The 17,892-nt window shown below is 60.2% G+C and overlaps 7 protein-coding genes across 8 annotated transcripts; 4 read left to right on the top strand and 3 right to left on the bottom strand.

The window, feature by feature from the left end:
- Positions 1 to 837: 837 nt before the first annotated feature.
- On the top strand, positions 838 to 2,425 carry SDRG_06876. 2 transcript variants are annotated; one of them, XM_008612682.1, is made up of 4 exons: positions 838 to 915; positions 964 to 1,210; positions 1,251 to 2,149; positions 2,192 to 2,425. In XM_008612682.1, exons 3-4 carry the CDS (start codon positions 1,550 to 1,552, stop codon positions 2,399 to 2,401), a joined length of 810 nt encoding a protein of 269 aa, XP_008610904.1. In that variant the 5' UTR covers positions 838 to 915; positions 964 to 1,210; positions 1,251 to 1,549; the 3' UTR covers positions 2,402 to 2,425. The 2 variants fall into 2 exon arrangements, with proteins under 2 accessions (XP_008610904.1, XP_008610905.1); XM_008612683.1 differs by lacking the exons at positions 838 to 915; positions 964 to 1,210 and having other exon boundaries at positions 1,697 to 2,422.
- Positions 2,426 to 2,673: 248 nt separating this feature from the next.
- SDRG_06877 (hypothetical protein) lies at positions 2,674 to 4,487 on the bottom strand (the record flags this gene model as incomplete). Its single annotated transcript, XM_008612684.1, has 5 exons — positions 2,674 to 3,047; positions 3,103 to 3,264; positions 3,382 to 3,937; positions 3,996 to 4,064; positions 4,357 to 4,487. The coding sequence occupies 5 exons, from the start codon at positions 4,485 to 4,487 to the stop codon at positions 2,763 to 2,765; spliced, it is 1,203 nt and encodes a 400-aa protein (XP_008610906.1). The 3' UTR covers positions 2,674 to 2,762.
- Positions 4,488 to 4,557: 70 nt separating this feature from the next.
- SDRG_06878 (hypothetical protein) lies at positions 4,558 to 5,240 on the top strand (the record flags this gene model as incomplete). The annotated part of the gene is made up of 3 exons (XM_008612685.1): positions 4,558 to 4,728; positions 4,764 to 5,132; positions 5,193 to 5,240. The coding sequence occupies 3 exons, from the start codon at positions 4,558 to 4,560 to the stop codon at positions 5,238 to 5,240; spliced, it is 588 nt and encodes a 195-aa protein (XP_008610907.1).
- A 46-nt stretch (positions 5,241 to 5,286) lies between these two features.
- SDRG_06879 (hypothetical protein) lies at positions 5,287 to 6,336 on the bottom strand (the record flags this gene model as incomplete). Its single annotated transcript, XM_008612686.1, has 3 exons — positions 5,287 to 5,662; positions 5,881 to 6,002; positions 6,079 to 6,336. The coding sequence occupies 3 exons, from the start codon at positions 6,334 to 6,336 to the stop codon at positions 5,287 to 5,289; spliced, it is 756 nt and encodes a 251-aa protein (XP_008610908.1).
- A 678-nt stretch (positions 6,337 to 7,014) lies between these two features.
- On the top strand, positions 7,015 to 13,952 carry SDRG_06880 (hypothetical protein). Its single transcript, XM_008612687.1, has 12 exons — positions 7,015 to 8,436; positions 8,479 to 8,687; positions 8,738 to 11,405; positions 11,453 to 11,688; positions 11,743 to 12,674; positions 12,720 to 12,805; positions 12,859 to 12,945; positions 12,992 to 13,218; positions 13,267 to 13,424; positions 13,476 to 13,594; positions 13,645 to 13,686; positions 13,731 to 13,952. The coding sequence occupies exons 1-12, from the start codon at positions 7,033 to 7,035 to the stop codon at positions 13,899 to 13,901; spliced, it is 6,339 nt and encodes a 2,112-aa protein (XP_008610909.1). The 5' UTR covers positions 7,015 to 7,032; the 3' UTR covers positions 13,902 to 13,952.
- Positions 13,953 to 14,395: 443 nt separating this feature from the next.
- Positions 14,396 to 16,028, top strand: SDRG_06881 (hypothetical protein). The gene has a single exon (XM_008612688.1). It carries the CDS (start codon positions 14,606 to 14,608, stop codon positions 15,989 to 15,991), a length of 1,386 nt encoding a protein of 461 aa, XP_008610910.1. The 5' UTR covers positions 14,396 to 14,605; the 3' UTR covers positions 15,992 to 16,028.
- Positions 16,029 to 16,065: 37 nt separating this feature from the next.
- Positions 16,066 to 16,743, bottom strand: SDRG_06882 (hypothetical protein). Its single transcript, XM_008612689.1, has 4 exons — positions 16,598 to 16,743; positions 16,415 to 16,552; positions 16,280 to 16,365; positions 16,066 to 16,231 (listed from the first exon to the last, which is right to left on the bottom strand). The coding sequence occupies exons 1-4, from the start codon at positions 16,701 to 16,703 to the stop codon at positions 16,106 to 16,108; spliced, it is 456 nt and encodes a 151-aa protein (XP_008610911.1). The 5' UTR covers positions 16,704 to 16,743; the 3' UTR covers positions 16,066 to 16,105.
- Positions 16,744 to 17,892: the final 1,149 nt, after the last annotated feature.

Genomic DNA, 17,892 nt, shown 5'->3' on the forward strand with positions numbered 1-17,892 from the left:
GTGAGTTGACTCGCAAATGTGCGTTCGCAAACCAGGCAAATTTGGCCTTCGCCCGACTGGCCATCGTGGTCCGCGCACGTCTGCTTGTCGATGGGCGAGTAGAGGTTTGGTCGCTTGCCTCGCTGACGCGCGACCGCTCCTTGAGCGTGTTGAGCTGCCAGCGGATAAACGCATCAGTTTGACGTCCGTCGTGATGAATGGTCCTTTGCACAACCCACGACTCGTGAAACTTCACCAAGACAAGCGAGCTACCAATACACGCATGTGCCAAGCTCAAATCTCCAACTTTAAAACGGACCAGTGCGTGTTAGTTGCATATCGGTGACGACGCTACGCAATACGACCGAGAAACTTGTACGCGAAGACGGCAACCACCATCGCGGCAACGCAGCTCCCCAAAATCATACGGAGCGGAGTCGTCGGTTCGCTCGTGGCGTCGCTGGGGGCGTTGCTCGCGGCGTCGCACGCATTTGGTTCTTCTGGTTCTTCTCCCCGAAAAGCTTTGAGACGGTTGTTGGTGTTGATGTGGTAATTGATCGTCGTGTCCTTGGTCTTGAGGTCCGCTGCCGGGCCGGAAGGGAACCGCGAGCCGAGACCTTGGCTGGACATCTTGATGAACGGAGCGCAAATATCAAAGTGGGTGCGCCGTCGAATACAAACGGACCAAAGATCGGGCGAAAGTTCGATTATATATTATAAAACGTATGATTGTATTTTCTCATTTATAAAACAGCTTGTACACGTCATAGTATGTGTTTTAAAAAATGACGCCCAATTTATATGGAAATGATAAATTGAAATGGAACCGCTTTTCAAGTGTTTTTAATGTTTGAGCAGCAGGTCCAAGCTTCTAGAACCCACCCCCGTCCCAGATTCGCTCCCGCTTCCCATGGCTCCAGCCAGGCTCCAGCACATGTATGCGTCGGCGACCTGCGTTTGGCGAGGCTCATGCATGCTATGTAGGCGACACGCCTTTATCTCGTGACGTCGCAATAGCTCGTGTCCTATGGCCCCGCGTGTAAGATCAATATCCTCGGCAAGGCCGCCGCATCCACGCCAAGTCGATCTTCACGGTATATTGCGCCCATCCTCGTGCATCGCGGTAGCTCAGGATGACGCGCAAAGTTTGTGTGGCGGCCGAGCGGGTAGACGCACGGCGATTGCGACAGCGCTCTCGGCGTCGTCGTCCGCCTCCACATCCTCGTTACCGGTACCGTGTCACGGTGTACGTGTGGACTGAGCAGTTGTAGGATATGTGGATTGCATGGCGGTGGCGGCAACATCGAGATGGCACCGGCGCCATGCCTGACACCGCGGCGCATGGAGAAAGGGTGCAACCATCTGAGCTCGTCGACGATGGGTCGCGGTCCCTGTAGCACGGGCAATCAGCGGGCTGTTGCTCAAGGCGAGGCTTGTCACGCCTTGGAGGTACCAGACTCATATACTGCGCGCAGCTCGAGCGTGAGGCCGTCCTGCCTGTCCCGTCCGGCGCAAGTGTACAGCGCTCGTTGGCGCTGTGTTAATAAGACCAGTGTCGAAGAACTTGTCTATGCTATGCTACACATACCTAGGGACGGCATTGCGTCGGGCTGGTCGGTCGGCGAAGAAGCGACTTGCGGCTGGGTTTGCTTTCAGACGGAGCAGGCGCGCGCGGCAAACATGGATCCAGCATTGCATCCTCGTCATCGCTTTCCAGATGTTTGGTGTGACCAAGGTCACGCGGGCTGGCAAGCTTGCACCACGATCAACGCCTGGCAATTTTGTCAGCTACGACGTCGACGACAACGATCCAGATCGCGGCTACAAAATTCTCGACCTCCGCACTGGTCAAGTCGCACACGCTCGAGCTCCTGTCATCTTTGAAGATCAAACGGTCGATGGCGACCACGTGCGCCAATTTCTCAGCAACAAGGCCAAGAGCTTGCTACCAAAGATGATCCCGCTCGCTCACCTGCCGGTCGTCGACATTCCCGACACCTGCATCCCTCTCGTCGAGCTCAAGGACAGCAGAGACGAAGAAGAGAACGACAGCGATGAAGAAGATGCCAATGAGAACGCGAAGTCGAGCGACGCCAGCGATGCATCGGAGCCAGCAACAGTTGGCAGCAACAAGGCCCAAAAGAACAAGACGTCCAAGAAGGCCAAGAAGGTAAGAAAAAACACGTACGTTTTACGCCCACACTCGCGCAAGAAGACCAAGTCGTCCACCAAGAAGAGTACCAAGATCTACGCTCTTCTCCAAGAACGCGACCAAGAAGAGAAGGTTCCAACGACGTTCGCAGAAGCCATCAGCTGCTCAAGCAAGAACAAGTGGATCGCCGCTATGGAAGCCGAGTACAACTCGCAAAGCTCGAGCACAAGACGTGGAAGCAGGGGTTCCGACAGTAAGTGGGAAAAATGAAGTGTATATTTTGGACCTGGATAAATCATTGTGATGTCCGAGCACTACATTTCAATACTGAGCGGCAACGCTCGCCTATGATCTTGCCACGGCAGAGAGGGTCGCATACAAGTGCACGGCGCGCCCGACGGTCGCGGACGCCAGCCGCGCCGTGGTAAACGGTGCATGCAAGAGCGCGGTCAGTCCCAGTCCTTGCAGCCAAACTTAAAGCTCGCGTCACGGTCACGCCGACCGCCGTCGTGTACTGGACCGTGATGTGCAATTGAGCGAGCACGGCGTGGCGCACTTGAGGCGCCTTCGTAGTGCTGCAGCATCTTGGCGGTATGGCGGCGAAACTCGTATTTTTGATAGACGACTCACTTTAACAACAACGACTAGAACGAATCTCGAGCGTAATGTTCTTCCAGAGCGAGAGCGACTGCATCGCGTAGGCAAACTGCGTCTTGTGCTTGTGCGTGAGGCGCGCGCCGTTGCGGCCGGCGCGAATGTCGAGGGCAAAACCACCCGACGGCGACAAAAAGTACCGTTCGAGGTACGCTTGAATCTTGGAGATCGGGCCGCAGTTGAGCGCGATGTAGCTGTTGTTGTCGTCGATGGACGCGAGGCAAGCCGAATGTCGTCGGCCGTCAAGTCCTTGGTCGCATAACTACGCAGATAACGTGAGCAATGTACGAGCACTCGTGGGGGTTGTACTGGGCGACGAGCGACGCAATCGCCGCGGCCTTTTCCTGGCGCTGGACAGCCGCCTGGGCGCTCGTGTCCGAGATGGACCGGGTGGCAATCGGAACGTCGGCGTCGAGGAGGAGGTCGAGGCCGTTGCGCGAGTTGAGGCGACAGGCCAGATAGCGAGGAAGAGGATATACCTGGGTACATGATCTTGTAGCGACGCCCAATCTCAAAGGCAGCCTTGAAGAAGACGGCAATGTCCGTCTGGGCGCGGTCCAGCACTTCTTCTTGCCGTTGCGAAAGTCGCTGGCGACCATCATGCCCGACATGACGTTGAAGAGGCACGTGAGCTTTGTCAGGATGCGCTCCACCGGCGACGGGTACGAGAGGATGTCGACCTTGTCCGTGTACTCGGACACGTTGAGCGACGCGTCCAGGAGGTTGAAGAGCACGCGCTCCGCGTCGCTGAGGCGCATCGGAATGTACTTGGCGCGACCGGCCAGCACCTGCGCCTCTTTGGTCACGACACCACGCGCACCATGCGGCGCCTCGCTCGAGTCGTCGTCGTCGTCGTTGTCGCTTGGCGGAAGACAGACCTTGTGGTCCTTTGGCGTCTTGACGGTGCGTCGCCGTGGGCGCGGACTTGCCTGTGAAAAGCTCATGTCTTCCTGTGCCACCTCGGCGATCGAGCGCAACATGGTCGACTGCGACGCATGCTCGTCCTCAACGTCGAGCCGTAACGCGTCCACGTATGGCGGACTCATGAGCCCAAACACGTTCGGGCTCATGGGGACGCGCGGCGTCGGCTCGACCTTGCCGCCGTCCTCGGCCTTGGCGTTCGCCTCGAACTCAAACACTCGGCTCTCGCGCCTTCTTCTTACCCGGCGTCGGCGCCGGGAAAGAGAGCCGTCGCGGGACGAGTTTGTACGACGACCGGCGGCGCAGCTTCTGCCGGGGCGCGGCCTCGCGCTTCGCGTCATTCTTGCCGCGCGTGCTTCTGCGGCTCGTCATCTTCATCCTCAAGAAGTTTCCATTTCTGCGCGAGTAGGCCCACCTCGCGATACTAGTATCTACCACATCTGCTCATGCGACGACGACGGTACTAGGGTCATTGAGGACTATATTGTATGAGGCCCATTGCATTTGGTCGACGACGTATTTATGCAGCACGCTCATCTGGGGCGCCCTCACGGTCTGCAGGCTCTCTCATTTTCTGCGCCGGATCCACATTTACATTATGCGTCATCGAGCGTGATGCCACCGAGGCAGTGGCAACCGCCGCTGGCGACTTCGTGCGGATGCCGAGGTCGTCCATGATCTCCATGGCTGCCAGCCACACCTCCGACTTAATGAGCGCATGCTTTTTTGCGTCGAGTTCGTCCGTGAACGTGCAGAGGCGGACGCGGTAGAGCTGGTCCATGGTCACAAAAAAAGTTGCTTGGGCTTCTCGTCGTCATTGGAGTCTTCGTGCGAAGTCAGACCCATGTGGCATGGGTTTGCTTTGTAGGGCGCCCGCCAACTCGATCGCAGTGCACCCGAGCGGCAAGCTGGCGTTCTCGGACGCGCGCGACAAGACGCTCCGCACGTGGAACTTGGTCAAGGCGTACACTCGGCGCCTCGACCAGGAGGGGTGTTCCTTTTCCGACGGCGGCAACTGGTACGTTTTCCGATAAATTCACACAACCGCTTGCTAAAGCGCAACCCCGACGCCGGCCTCATCGACCTCAGTGGTCTCTATAAAGTCCGCCTCGACCAAGGAATGCGTGCCGCCGCCAAACGAGTCGATACGCTTTGCCGCGACATTGACAGTCTCTTGGCATCCACAAAGTACGAGGTGGCGTTCCAGACGGCGCTCGGCGCCGAAAACGTGGCGCTGGTGTTTTACACGTGCACCAACGTCGAGACGTGCTTCGTGCTTGGCGTGCGCCCGCCCGTGCTCTCGCAGATGATTGTGCTCTGTCTCGTGCAGCAGCTCGGGTCGGACCTCCAGCGCGACTTGGGTCTGAGCCTTAAGTGGGTGCAGGATTCGGTCCTCGTCATGAACTCGCGATACGGCGATCGCGCCGTATGTCCAGAACGTGCTCCAGGAGCAAGGCGCGCTCAACCACGTGCCCGCGACTCGCAGTTTGCCCTCGTGCACCACATTTTTAACTCGATGTTGAGTTATACCTAGTTAAGTAGGCTGGACGACTCATATACACACGCGTGTTAAGAGCATGTCATGCCTTGTCGTGCCACTCCCAGATAGGATGGATGTACGGACACGCGAAGAATGCATGCATCTCCGTCTCGACGGCGCCGCAGCCATGGCTGCACACAATGGCTCCGGGCTCTTGGTGCTGGATGTAGTGCGTGCGCGAGTTGACAGGAAGCATCCGCATCACGAGGCGGAACCAGACGTGGGCGTGCACGGGCGCCGCTGCGGCCAGCAAGCGGCGCATGTCGGCAAGATACGTCTTGACGTCGTCGTTGGTCCGGCGCGTTGTCGACAGCAGCGGGTGCGGACGACTTTGTGCGGGCGTGTGCATGGCCAAGTCGCGGACGTCGCGTCGGGGCCAGTTCTCGAAGGGCGTCACGACGTCCTTGATGGTCTTCCTGAACGGGTGACGTCATCGCCGGTGACGTCATCGCCGGCAGCGATACGTCCGTGCGAGCGGTGAGCAATCGCCGCACCTTGTCGTCGATGGCACACACGTGCTTTTAGGCGACCGCGGTGTCTCGAGCTGCGGAGATGACGATCCGGCCTGCTCGGTTGAGGCGCATGCGCGGGGTTGTCAAGCCGTATGCGCGCTGCGATTTCTTTCCATGTGAACCAGTGGCCGCTCGGCGTCATAAAGTCGCGGAGCGCCCTGAGCCCGTTGCCAGCCCCGTGCAGGCACCATTCCCGACCCACGGCGTGCTTGACGAGCTTTGCAGCGTGTCGGACTTTTGGCGCCTGGCGTCGAACCAAAACGGGTGCAGCTTCGACATCTTGATCCACTTGGCGCCCCAGTGCGGCAAGTAGCACAAACGTCGAACGGGTGCGAGTCGCGATACAAGTAGCCCATACACGCGACAAACTGCATGAGGACCAGCGGCGCCCAAAGCGACCGTTCGTCCTCCGGGAGCATCAAACGTTGCAGCGTGAGAAGGCGCTGGGTGCGGATGGCAGACGCAATGTGCGGCATCCTGGCACCGAGAGCAACGTGGTGGTGCCGCGACGAGTGACGCAGCGACTGGTACGGCTCCGTCGGGTCGCGCTTGCGTCCCAGCACGTAGCGCGTGAGCATCTGCTGCCACGTCGTGACGGTCTTGGGCGGGATCACGACCACCGCCGTGACGTGCCAGAGAAGCGAGACCGTGACGTGTGTGTGGATGCCAAGAGGCGCCGGCCTCGCCCGGTAGCCCCAATGATGGAAGCTCGCGAAGTACCGGTCGGAGATGAGCAGCACTTAGTAATGCCGGGTCGACACGAGTTCCCACGTAGACGTCGAGAAAGCGCACGGGTGTGCCAGGAGGTGCGAAGTTGAGGATTGCCGCCGGGGCATCGACCACGACGGGCGGCGCCTCTGCAGCGGCGACGGCTTCGGTTGGCGCGCGTTCCGGCTCTTGGGAATCAACAGCCACGAGTGCAGCTACCTCCGCTTCAGGCGGCGGCGCTTTAGCGTCATATTCGTCTGCCTCGTTGACGGCGTTTTCGTCGTCTTTCTCCCGGCATTGGACACGGCGTCTGAGTTGTCGTCAGGATCAAGCGCGCCGTCCGGGTCGACCACCGCAGCGTCGGCCGGAGCGGGCGCGGCAGACCCGTCGGCGCCGGGCGCTCGTGCAGCTCGTGTGTGCAGCTTCAGGGGACCCCTTGCGCCGATGCATGCCATTATACCCTTGTGCACAACCATCGACGTCGCCACTCCGTATCCGTATCCGGATGTTTTTGTTCGGATATCCGCGAGAAAATCAAAATCGCTCTGGCAGCCTGCAGCAACAGCATGGTCCGGCCCCTTGCCGAGGACATCGCTAGCGCGCTGGCCGAACTGCCCCGCTCGGCGCCGGACGCCATCGTATTGGCCAGGCGCATCGCGCTTGCGCTTCCGAGCGCGCAAGCGGCAGACATGCCAGCCATGCTCGCTTGCCTTCGCCAGCTGGCCCGTAAGTACCCTCATCGCCTCTTCATCATCTCGGCCCTCTGGTCGCCTGCGTTGGCGTCGCTCCTCGTACAACACGCCAACGCGCCTCACGCCAACGTGGCGCGCCTCGTCGCGGTCGTACTCACGTGCCCATCTTTCAAGGGCTCCGTGGACGGTATCAAGGCCCTCTTGTTCACACGCAGCTTCCTGCAGCGGGTCGGGGCAGGCCTTTCCGCATCCGACGACCCGCTTGACAGCACCATCTACGCGTGGGCGGATCTGGCCGCGCAGGTGGCACGCCGTAGCGATATTGCGGCCCTCGAGCGACGCGGCGCGGAACAGGCCAAGCACCCCGCGACGGCCAGCCGAGTACTCGGCGCCGCCAACGGCATCCTCGCAGACCTCAAGGAGCTCGCCAAAAACCCAGACGAGACTTGTGGGGTGCTGCTCATCGTGCTCGCGTACGTGACCCGATACGGCCAAGAACTCGCAGAAAGTACGCCGGCCGAGCTCGTCGCCTTGGCCGCTGACGTGCAGCAGTTTGCCGGCAAAGACAATACGCCGGCCACCCGCGATGTGGCGCTCGACGTGCTCACGGCGATCGTCTCGCGGACGAGTACCTTCGACCCCGCGTTCTTGACGAGCATCGCGACGGACCGCGCTGCCTCGGACGCCGAACGGCGCTTTGTTGCGGCGTGCGTGCTTGCCGCGCCGACGCTCCAGACGGTCGATGAGGCACAACGCGTGCTTGCGTCGGCGCTCCCCAGTGCTTTTGATGCGGCGCCCACTTCTCTGGTCGTTCTGGCGCTCGCATTGGCCGACTTGGCGCCGTCTAGCGGGCCCAGCCTCCAAAATGTGGTAGCTGCAGCGCTGGGTCTTGTGCTTTCTCGCGATCTGCAGCTCGCGTTGGGACTCTGCGTGGCCGTGCTCGGCGGCGCAGGCGGCCCATTCCAAGTATGGCAATTTGTGGCTTCGCGCCACGAACGCCAATTCCACGCCGAGGCTCTCCACGTCGACGAGCGCAGCTCACTGTCGACATCATGGGCAGCGATTACCGAGGCAGCGCCAATGGCCTCTAGTCCGACTATCGAGTCGCTCGTCGGAAGCGCCAAAGAGCCAGACGCCGCCGCGCCATCCACGCCCAACGTGCGCTTCACGCCTGCACTCCCGGGTTTCGTCGATGTCGCAGCCGTGCGTGCGATCAGTGACACGATGGAGCGCCTCATCACTGTCTCGGTTCCCAGGTCGCTCGAGCAAGACATGCGCGTACGTCCACAGGCTTGTATGTCATTTACCAGCGATGTGTAGATGTGCGAGCTCGCTGCAATGTCCAGTGCCTCGGTGCCTGCGCTCCGCAAGCGCATGGTGGACGGCTTCTTGACGCCTCTTGTGAAGCGCATGCCCTCGAGCGTGCCGGTCAACGTCGTCCAGGAGTTGTACGACGTGCTGCATATGCTGCGCCAATGGGACGTCGCGACCTGCACCCCTACCAGGAACGACGTCGACGACTTCTTCGGGTACGAAATCCGTCGACTACGACTTCATGGCTCTCATCTCGACCTCGTAGGCCACTCCAATCCGAATTGTGTCGCATGATCGGCGAAACGCGCGACAACGCCAATGTGTGCTTCTGGGCGTGCAAGGCCTATTTGATTGTCGCTGCTGACGACTCGCGCTCGTTGGCCCCGGTCGTGGACGCTCTTCAAAGCGACACGGCGCTTGCGTTGGTGCCACTTTTGTGCAACTCAGCGCGCGCCGGCACGGCGCTGACCATTGTCGAGCAGGCATGGAGCAGCGCGCTCGTACCGTCAGCCCGTGCACTCGCTATGCTCGGCCGCTCGTGCGGTACCGAAAAACAGCACAGCAGCCGCGTCTGCACGCTGCTTAAAAAGGTAGACGCCGCTGCGTCGATCGAGATTTTGCACGCCTTCGCCGCTTGGCTTCCCGTCTGTGCCTTCACCAAGTCTACTCTGGAAGACGCCTACCGAAATGCCTACATCACGGTGGCTCACAAAGCCACGTTTGTACTGGCGCTCTCGAAGACGGTCAAGATCAGCGATGCCCTTTGCTGGCTGGACACGGTGACGACACACGTTGTCATGTCGGATGTGTGCAAGCTTGCGTGCGTCCTCGCTGCGTCGCATCGGCCTTGGCTGCCCGTCGTCGTTGCATTTTTTGCGCGACACAGCGAGGACGAGGTCGTGGCCACCAACGTCCGTGCACACATGGCAGCGCTCGCCAACGTGTACGAGTTCAAGTCGGCAACGGCGATGGCCCTCAACTTGCTGTGGCCCATTTTGTGGCGGTACGCTGAGCTCACGGAGGAGCTCGCGTACGACGCAACCCTCGGTCGTCGTCTCGCCGCGTTCCCTGCGCACATTTTGGGGTTCTCGTCCACGAAAGACCCGGCCTTTGCCGCCATCTTCAGTCCATTTGTAGCGTTTTTGGCCCACGCCAACGTCTTTGACCGAAACGTCGTCAAGGTCCCCCACGCGCTACAGTGCGACGACAACGAGACGGGGCAGATCCTCGCGGCGCTCGGGCGACGCACCAAGCTGCCGATCACGTCGACGGCGGCGACTTGTCGGGCTCTTGAACACGGGTTTAGCCTTCTTGAAGTGCTTCCTGGTGTCGCCGCGTGGCTTGAACGGGCTGTGCTTCCACGTTTGACCGCCGCGCATTGCGCCGCCACCGCCACGACGGTCAGCTCAGTTCTTTTTGCCGCGCGAGACCCTGGAGCCGTCGCGGCTGCACTCAATGTGCTGCGCTCGGTCTTCCGCAGTGGCTTGCCCGTTGCTGTGGATGACGGCGATGCGCAGTGGGTCTTGTTACGGTGCTGTCTGCACCACATTGTCGCACACCCGGAGCTCGTGATGCCCTTGTCCACCATGGTCGGATGCTTTTCCCGCACCGTGGCTTTCATCCAACACAAGCAGCGACTCTGCGACGGCATTGCCGCGCTGGAAGTCGATGGAATCGTCCGACGTCAACTTGATTGGGTGCTTGAAGACTGCCAGCCGGACGCCAGACAGTGCCTCCCGGCGCTTGCGGCCAACGACGGCAGCTCCACGCGGCAACCATTCACGAGCGTCCACTTGGCCTGCACGGCACCCACCGCGCTCTATGCGTCCATGCTTTGCGCGGACGACGCGACGGTCGTTCTGCACGCGTTGCTCGGGCTCAAGGTGCGCTACGCTTCGCCGGCTGCCATGTTGCACATTGCGACGTGCATCGGGCACGGCCGTGTCGCGCTACCGATGGCGCTTGATGGCAAGCAGTGGAGCGCCATTCACGAGCGTCGCCGCTCGGTGGCCCTGCCTCCTCTCGGCGGAAACGACCGCGAGATCCTCGTTGCCTCGGTCCACCAACTTGCCTTGGACGCCAACCTGACGGCGGCGATCCCTGCCATGCGTGTGTGCAGCGCGTACCCGCAAGGAGAAGAATGGTCGCGCGTGAAGGCCGAGTGCGCGCCCGGGACGCTCCCGGTGACGTGGGCGAGCATGTATGGCAAGCCCGTTGACGACTGGGTCAAGGACACGGCACAGAACGTCGTCGCATGCTCCAACGAGCCGTATCTTGCGGCGTGCACCGACTTGGTGGCTTGCGACGTCGGTATCGCGCGACAGTGTCTGGCCATCGGCCTTGAAAAGGTCTTTCGCGCGAATGCACACGACGCCATGTTTGCCCCCACGATCGCAAACGTCGTCGTGGACGCGCCCGTGCTTCACGGTCAAGTGCTCATCGAGGCTCTCCTTCGCGTGGCACGGACGGCGCCCAAGCTGCCACGACTCCTTCTTGCTCGGCACGCGCTTCGGTGCAACATGCCGTACTCGGCGCTCCAGTGCATCGAACTTGCGGCCGCGGACGACGTGAAGGATCTCCTTTTGGACGCGTACAATGCGATTGACGACGCCGCCAGCAACGCCAACGCGTACTGGGCGTCGACGCCGCCATCAAAGCGCCTGCGTGACTACGACGGGGTTGTGGCCGCCATCAGTGAGCGCTCGAGCTTGGGTCTGGACTCGCCGAGCACGAGCAAGAGACTCATCAACAACTGCTTTGCCGCTTTCGAGGCTGGTCAGCACGCTCGTCTGGCGTCACTGGTGGCGATAGCCAAGCAACGCATCCTGGAAGGCGTCTCGCTTATCAGTTTCGAGCCCACGATCGCGACCGCCAAGGCCGTGCTGCACCTCCAAGTTCTGGCCAGGATCGAAGACGCCAGCACTCATCGCCAGGTACCGGCGATGCACATCAACGGTGCATGACTCACGCAAGTGTGTAGATCCATGGCGACGGGTTGGCGCTCATCAAGCGTTGGGAGGAGAGCCACGAGCAGCTGCACGCCGAGCCGAGCGCGCTCTCGCACCTACGCAGCGTCGAGAAGCGGCTCCTTACCGTTCTTGGCGGCTTCGACATGCGAGAGGCGACTCTTTCGGACGAGCCCAAGACAAAGCTTCCCGGTCAGAAAAATGAGTCGTCGGTCGTGGCAACGCTCCGCGAGCTTGCCGAGAGCCTCCGGTACGAATCTAACTTGTCCGCCTTTTGTGCTGGATACAACCTGGCCGTGTGTAGACGTCCCAGTCGGACACGCGATGCCTCGGCTCTTGGCTTTTTCATGCACTGGCTCGAGCACCGAGATGCGACCGGCGTGGCCGACTGCATCATACGCGAACTTTTGATCTCGGACAAAAGCGCGATTGTGCCGACAGTCGTGCTGGTGCCGCACGCGCATGCTGTCGTCGCGCAATTTTTGCTCGCTTTCGAGGGCGCCGAAAGGGCGTTCAAGTCCGCCACAGCAGCTTCGATTTTGACGGAGAAATTCAAGAAGGCCACGAAGGCTTTTATGGAGCAAGATGCTCTCCACATCGTGCTCGCCGATTTGCTTGTCCGAATGACTCAGGATCATCCGTTTCACATGCCCCAGATCATCGTCCAGCGGCTGTACTGTAAGCCGCCGCCGACGGCAACGCCGCCAGAGCTCCTCCCAGACGTCGCGCTCTCGTTTGTGCTCCGGCGCATGACCAAAATCCCCCAACACACACGTGACCTGGTCAACGCCACGTACTGTCTGGCCGTCATGTACGAGCGCATCGCCAAAGTCGTCGTCACCGAACGGGTCCACAAGTTTTCAGAATTCAAAGAGTTCGAGAACGCTCGCCCCGACGCAAGCGAGACGTTGCTCAAGGACGCGAGTGAGACGTGGCTCAAGACGGATTGTGTCGTCGCGAGCGAAGAGCTGATTGAGAAGGATCGGCTCATCACGACCGAGGCATTGCGCAAGAAGGGTAGCCCCGAAATGATGAAGGCGCTGAACAAGGATCACGTCGTCACGAGCAAGGCGAAGCCCAAGAAGGACGGCCTCGACGCGAGCAAGACGAAGCCCACGAATGCTCGGCCCGTCGTCTGGACGGCCAAGATCCCTCTGCGAGAAGACTGCCTGTACGACGCGAGACAAATTCCGTTTGTCGAAAACTTCGACGCGACGTTTACAACGGCCGTTGACGGTGCGCCGTCACTGTTTTCCGTGCCAATTGAGACGTGGTGCGTAGGACAATCGAAGCCCAAGATCGTCACGTGCAACGGCACGGACGGCAAAGCGTACAAGCAAGTTGTCAAGCTTGGCAACGTGCTTCCAGTACGCCCGCAAAGACATTTCGCATGGATCGTGCTTGATTTCTGTGGCGCTAGGACGTTGCTGTCATGCGGCTCATGCATTTCTTCAACACGTCGCCGCTACGGGCCAACAAGTTTGCCGGGATGTTTCGCACCTACATTGTACGAAGCGACAAGGGCTCATTTTGGTACGATGGATGGGGTGTAGGTGAACGCGATTGCAGATATCGCCGGTGTTCTCGAGTTTGTCGGCGGCGCCGAAGCACTCTCGTCCCGCATCCTCGAAGACGACCCGACACTCGCGACCATGGATCGTTGGGACGCCACGGTGGGCAAAAGCGGCGCAAACACCACAGTGCGCCTCCAGGTCATGGACAGTGCTCCCGTCACGCTTGGTCGGTGGTTTCTCAGCACGTTCCCAGACCCGTACGCGTGGTACGATCGACTCTTGCGACTGCGCAGTACGGACGTGTGGTGGGGTAGGTACCAAAGCCGACTCACATACACGCGTACGCTCGCGGCGTCGTCCATGCTGTGCATTTTGATTGGTCTGAGCGACCGGCATTGCGCGAACGTTATGTTCGACACGACGAGCGGCGCCGTCGTCAACATTGATTTTGGCATCGTTTTTGATTGCAACTGTGCGAACCATATACGAGTACCGCGACGTGACATCATTTTGGTCATAATAGTCGGCGGCGGCGAGGTCTCCGAGGCTGTGCCATTTCGATTGACGCGCAACCTGGTCGCGGCCCTCGGACCGAGCGGCACGGGTGGCTTGTTTGCCGTGGCATGCGCCGAGACGCTCGAGGTACGACATCCTACTATCACGGCAACCCATAATCCATCGCTTTTGGTTAGTTTGCGCGCCAGCACCAAGACGAGATCCTGCAACTCCTCAAGGTGCGCCACCACTTTAGCCAGACGCCTCACGGAAGTGTACGTAGAGCGACCCGGCCGTTGCGAAAGAAGCTGTGCACTGTGTGAAAAGGCGCTTCAAGAAGTACGTGCCGCCCCAAGTCCCAATCACCATGGACACAGTCTCGAAGCTCGTGGCAGTGGCAACGGATCCCAAAAAGCTCGCCACAATGCCCACGTCGTGGGCGCCGTGGTTTTAGGCTGATAGCAGTTGTACTCACTCAAATAGATTGCGGTATGTTTGCAGGCAACGGGATTCTACGCTCGTCCCGAGACCAAAGGAATGAAAGGGAGCATGCAAAGATGGAGACGCCGAGGGCGCAGCTTGATGGTCGAGCGCCGCGGCCTGGAGGTGTCAAATGCAGCGGGTGTGAGATTTGGCGGGCAACCAGTCACAACTCGCCAGCAAGCAGTGCGTTGCAATTGACCCAATAATCGTGCACACGATGGCCCTGTGATGACGAAGCTGCGCCACGAAGTGTGCCGGAGCCACTTGCTCGTCTCGTTTGGACGTCATTTTAAGAGAGGCTTGGAATCGGCTTGTTTGCCGCCTGCCATCGCCAAGTCGCGCCGAGACTGCCAACGCAGTCGCTGCTAGCATCGGTCATGTCGTCCTGATGCAACGTGGTGGCCGCCTTTGCCAGGTCGCGCTCCGGCGCGACCAAGCGCACACTATTTGCGTCGGTTTTTTGCAGCGAAGCACCACCGAAGAAAGTGCAATTTCGATTCCATTGAACAAGAAGATCCCAACCATGCACGTCGTCAAGGAGCTGCTCGACGACGACTTTGAAAACTACGTGCTATCGACTGAGGCCAAGGCCACGTCTCGAGATTGGCGCGCTACCCCCGCTCGGCGTGCCACCGGCCGCGACCAAGGAGCAATGGCACGCCCGCATCCCGCGCCATGTCGGCCTATCTCGTCAATAGCCGCGGCGACGTTCTCCATGCGACCACGGACCGCGACGGCCACCTCGCGACGCGCAAGGTATTTGGCCTTCCGCACCTCGCCGAGGCGCACCCGGACACCCAGTATGAAAACGCCTCGATGGCCGCGATCGCGCCGGACGCGCTTGTGCTCTCGGATGGCACGGGCGAGCTCATTGTGCTGAGCGGCGACGCCATCAGCCCCTGGAGCATCCGCTTCTCCGGCTCGCCGTTTGGCAAGCCAACCTCGTTGACGCTTCTCGAAGCGCGTCTCGAGAACGAGTACTTTGTCCACGGCGTCGCCTCGCAGCTGCTCTTTCCGACAAGCGCGGACGCAAGCGGCAGCACGTATGCGATCTCCGCCTTCTCGATCAACTTGCAGAGCGGGTCGGTCACCACAACGCTCGTCTACACGGGCGGGAAGCCCCTCGGGTACGCCTCGTTCGCGTCGGCCACCGACGTGCTCTTGCTCGTCGAAGGGCCCCACGAGCTCAAAGTATCGTTGCAGCAACCACCGCCGACGTTGTCACCCATCGTGCACAAGCGACCGCACAGTGATAGCGCCGACGACGACGCCGACGGCCCGGAGCTGCTCAAGTGCCCGCGCGCCGGCATCGGATTCGACGGCGTCCACCAGAGCCCGCACGTGCCCGCGTCATCGCTAGGCCACGCGACAGACGCAACCAGTCTCTACGATCGGTTTGTCACGTCGTCGACGCCGTTCAGCAGCATGGAGACACCGACGTCGTCGGCCCCGGCGTCGGCGCCCGTACCGGACGAGAGCGCGCGGATTGAGATTCCGACGCCCGACTCGATCCTCGGTGGCTTCGAAGAGTGCGACGACCTCGACCCGAACGCCACGGCGGTCTTGTACCGCTATGACGTGGCGTCGCGGGCGTGTCTCGGGCGCCTCCCGATCGACTGCCGGCGCTTCCACTTTCTCGGGTCCAGTGCGACGCCACTGCAGACGTCGGTGACGTCCCATGTCCCGAAAACGCTCCTCTTCCAGTACGACGTGCACGGCGCTGTCTTCTCTGTGGGCGCCGACCTGCGCCACTTGGAGCTCCTCCATGACGCCACGTTTCAGGCGCTGGCGTACGTCCAAGCGTCGAAGGAGCAGAAGAAGTACCTGCAGTTCCACCCAAGTGCGTCGCTCGCGGCCATTGCCGAGTTTGAGAAGCGGCTGTTTGTGTACACAGGCCCGCAAGGCGGCGCTGGTCCGCACCGCCGACTGCACTACCTCGAGGAACTCGCGCTCAAGGCGCCAACGATTTACGGGCTTCAGTTTCTCGACGCTTCGAGCCTTTTGCTGCTCACGCCGTCGGCGCTTCTCCGCGTCTCGATCCCGTCGTCGTCGTCGCACTAAGCTCTTATACTAACTAGTACTCGTTTTGTTTTTGCAAGGCCAGTCTTCAAGACATCGTCGACGAAGGACAACCGATGGAAACATGCATCTGAATTGGAAGATAGAAACGAGTGATTAGATGGCGGTGGTCGTCGCGATGCGCTGGAGCTCTCGGCAGACGTCGTCGAGGCGCTTGTCGGCGCGGCTGCAGTCAAAAGCCTCGACGTCGACGCTCGCCATGACACTGTAGAACGCAAGGACCTACACGCGTCCGTCGCTGCCTGCATCGGCCAAAATGGATGGTTCTACATGCGTCTCGAGGCCGTAGCACGAAAAGATGTGGTTCTCGCCCTTGATATGGACGGCTTGGGTCTCGTTGTGGTTGAGCGTGCTGGCTGAACGCAACGGATCATCACCACAGATCGCGAGGGACCGAGGTCGTACCAAAGAGTGCGACCGACCGCCGCAGCGTCGTGATGACCGTCGCGAGCTCGTCGGGGTTCATACTCGCGGCGTGGCCGTGGCCGGTCGTCTGCGCAATAATCTCGCCGGCGTCGTCGAGGAGACAGAGGTACGACGTGCCTAGCAGGGCACATGACGGAGAGCGCAGGCCGCGAGACGACGCACCCGGGTACACGTCCGCCACGCGGTCCAAGGTCGCGACGAGGAGGCGCCTCCGACGCTCCGTACGTCGCCGCGTCGCGCAGCAGAAGCACCGGCCGACGATGTCCATAAAACTCGGTTTTTGGATCTTCCATGGCCGTTGGCTACTTGGTGCAATCGAACAACTTGCCGTCGAACATTGGCTCGCGTAAAAGAGTTATAGCTTATGCAGCATCGTTGGACCCATTTAACTCTCAAGCTACCAGTGCCAACGGCCTGTCAACTGCTGCAGCGTGGAAGAGTTGCAAGGGCTATACCGATCCGTGCACCACTACTATGTGGTGGCGCCGATAGCTCGCAGGACGCCACGACCCGCTGCTTCCTCGTACCATGTGCGATGGAGCTAACCTAGTCGTGATGGACAGGTTGGGGTCGTTGACACCTCGCTTGGCGGCAACCTGTTGGGTCCGAGCTCGACCATGTAAGGTGGAGAGACATGGATAGTGTAGTAGATAGTTTGGATGCAACTGCGATTGCTTTGAGAAAAGCGACGCCAGATTCCAGATTGGAGGTTTGTTGCACGCTACCTAGATGCGGCGCGACCAGAGTTGTGAAAGGAACGTCTGGTCTGGTCATCTGAAAACTTCAGCACTCACTCTGGCGGCCTCGCATTCGAGTGCGAAGCAGCTCAGCGGCGTCGGCTTTCACGTGGCGTCCGTTGGTCGACATCTCTCGCAACGGTACATGGCCTGCCCCAGTCGTGGGTCCCATTTGTGCTTGATGAACGATGAGAAACGAAGTGTCTTTGTCGTCTCGCGCACCCCAGAGGAGCTGCATGTCGTTTCTTCCAAGGCGGCGTGACCGCGGGCGCTGCGGAGCTGCTGCCAGCTGTACACACAAGGGCGCGAAGACAACTACGCGACTCTTCTTGGTCGCGACCAAAGTTGCAAGTTGCGACCCGATTCGTGGTTGAAGTGGACAAAGCACGAATAAGACATTATTGTTTTGCAGCAATAATGCGCTCCTGGGCTGCATGCCCGGGGCGGCAGGAACAGTCGGTTGAAGAATGCATCACTCCGTTCAGCAGCTCCATACGCCATCAGTCCGCGAGCGCAACAACTATCTATCTATCTATCTATCTATCTATCTATCTATCTATCTATCTATCTATCTATCTATCACCAAGCTCGCAACGTGCTCACAACGCAGGCCGGTTGTTCGACTGACATCGGGTTCACAAAATGCCTCGCGGACAGCGAGCGCAAACCTCCACCAAGATGCCTGGTTCATCCTCATTCATTTCTTATTTTTAGGCCATG

The sequence above is a fragment of the Saprolegnia diclina genome, assembly GCF_000281045.1.
Source record: "Saprolegnia diclina VS20 unplaced genomic scaffold supercont1.19, whole genome shotgun sequence".
In the NCBI taxonomy this organism is placed as follows: Eukaryota; Oomycota; class Saprolegniomycetes; order Saprolegniales; family Saprolegniaceae; genus Saprolegnia; species Saprolegnia diclina.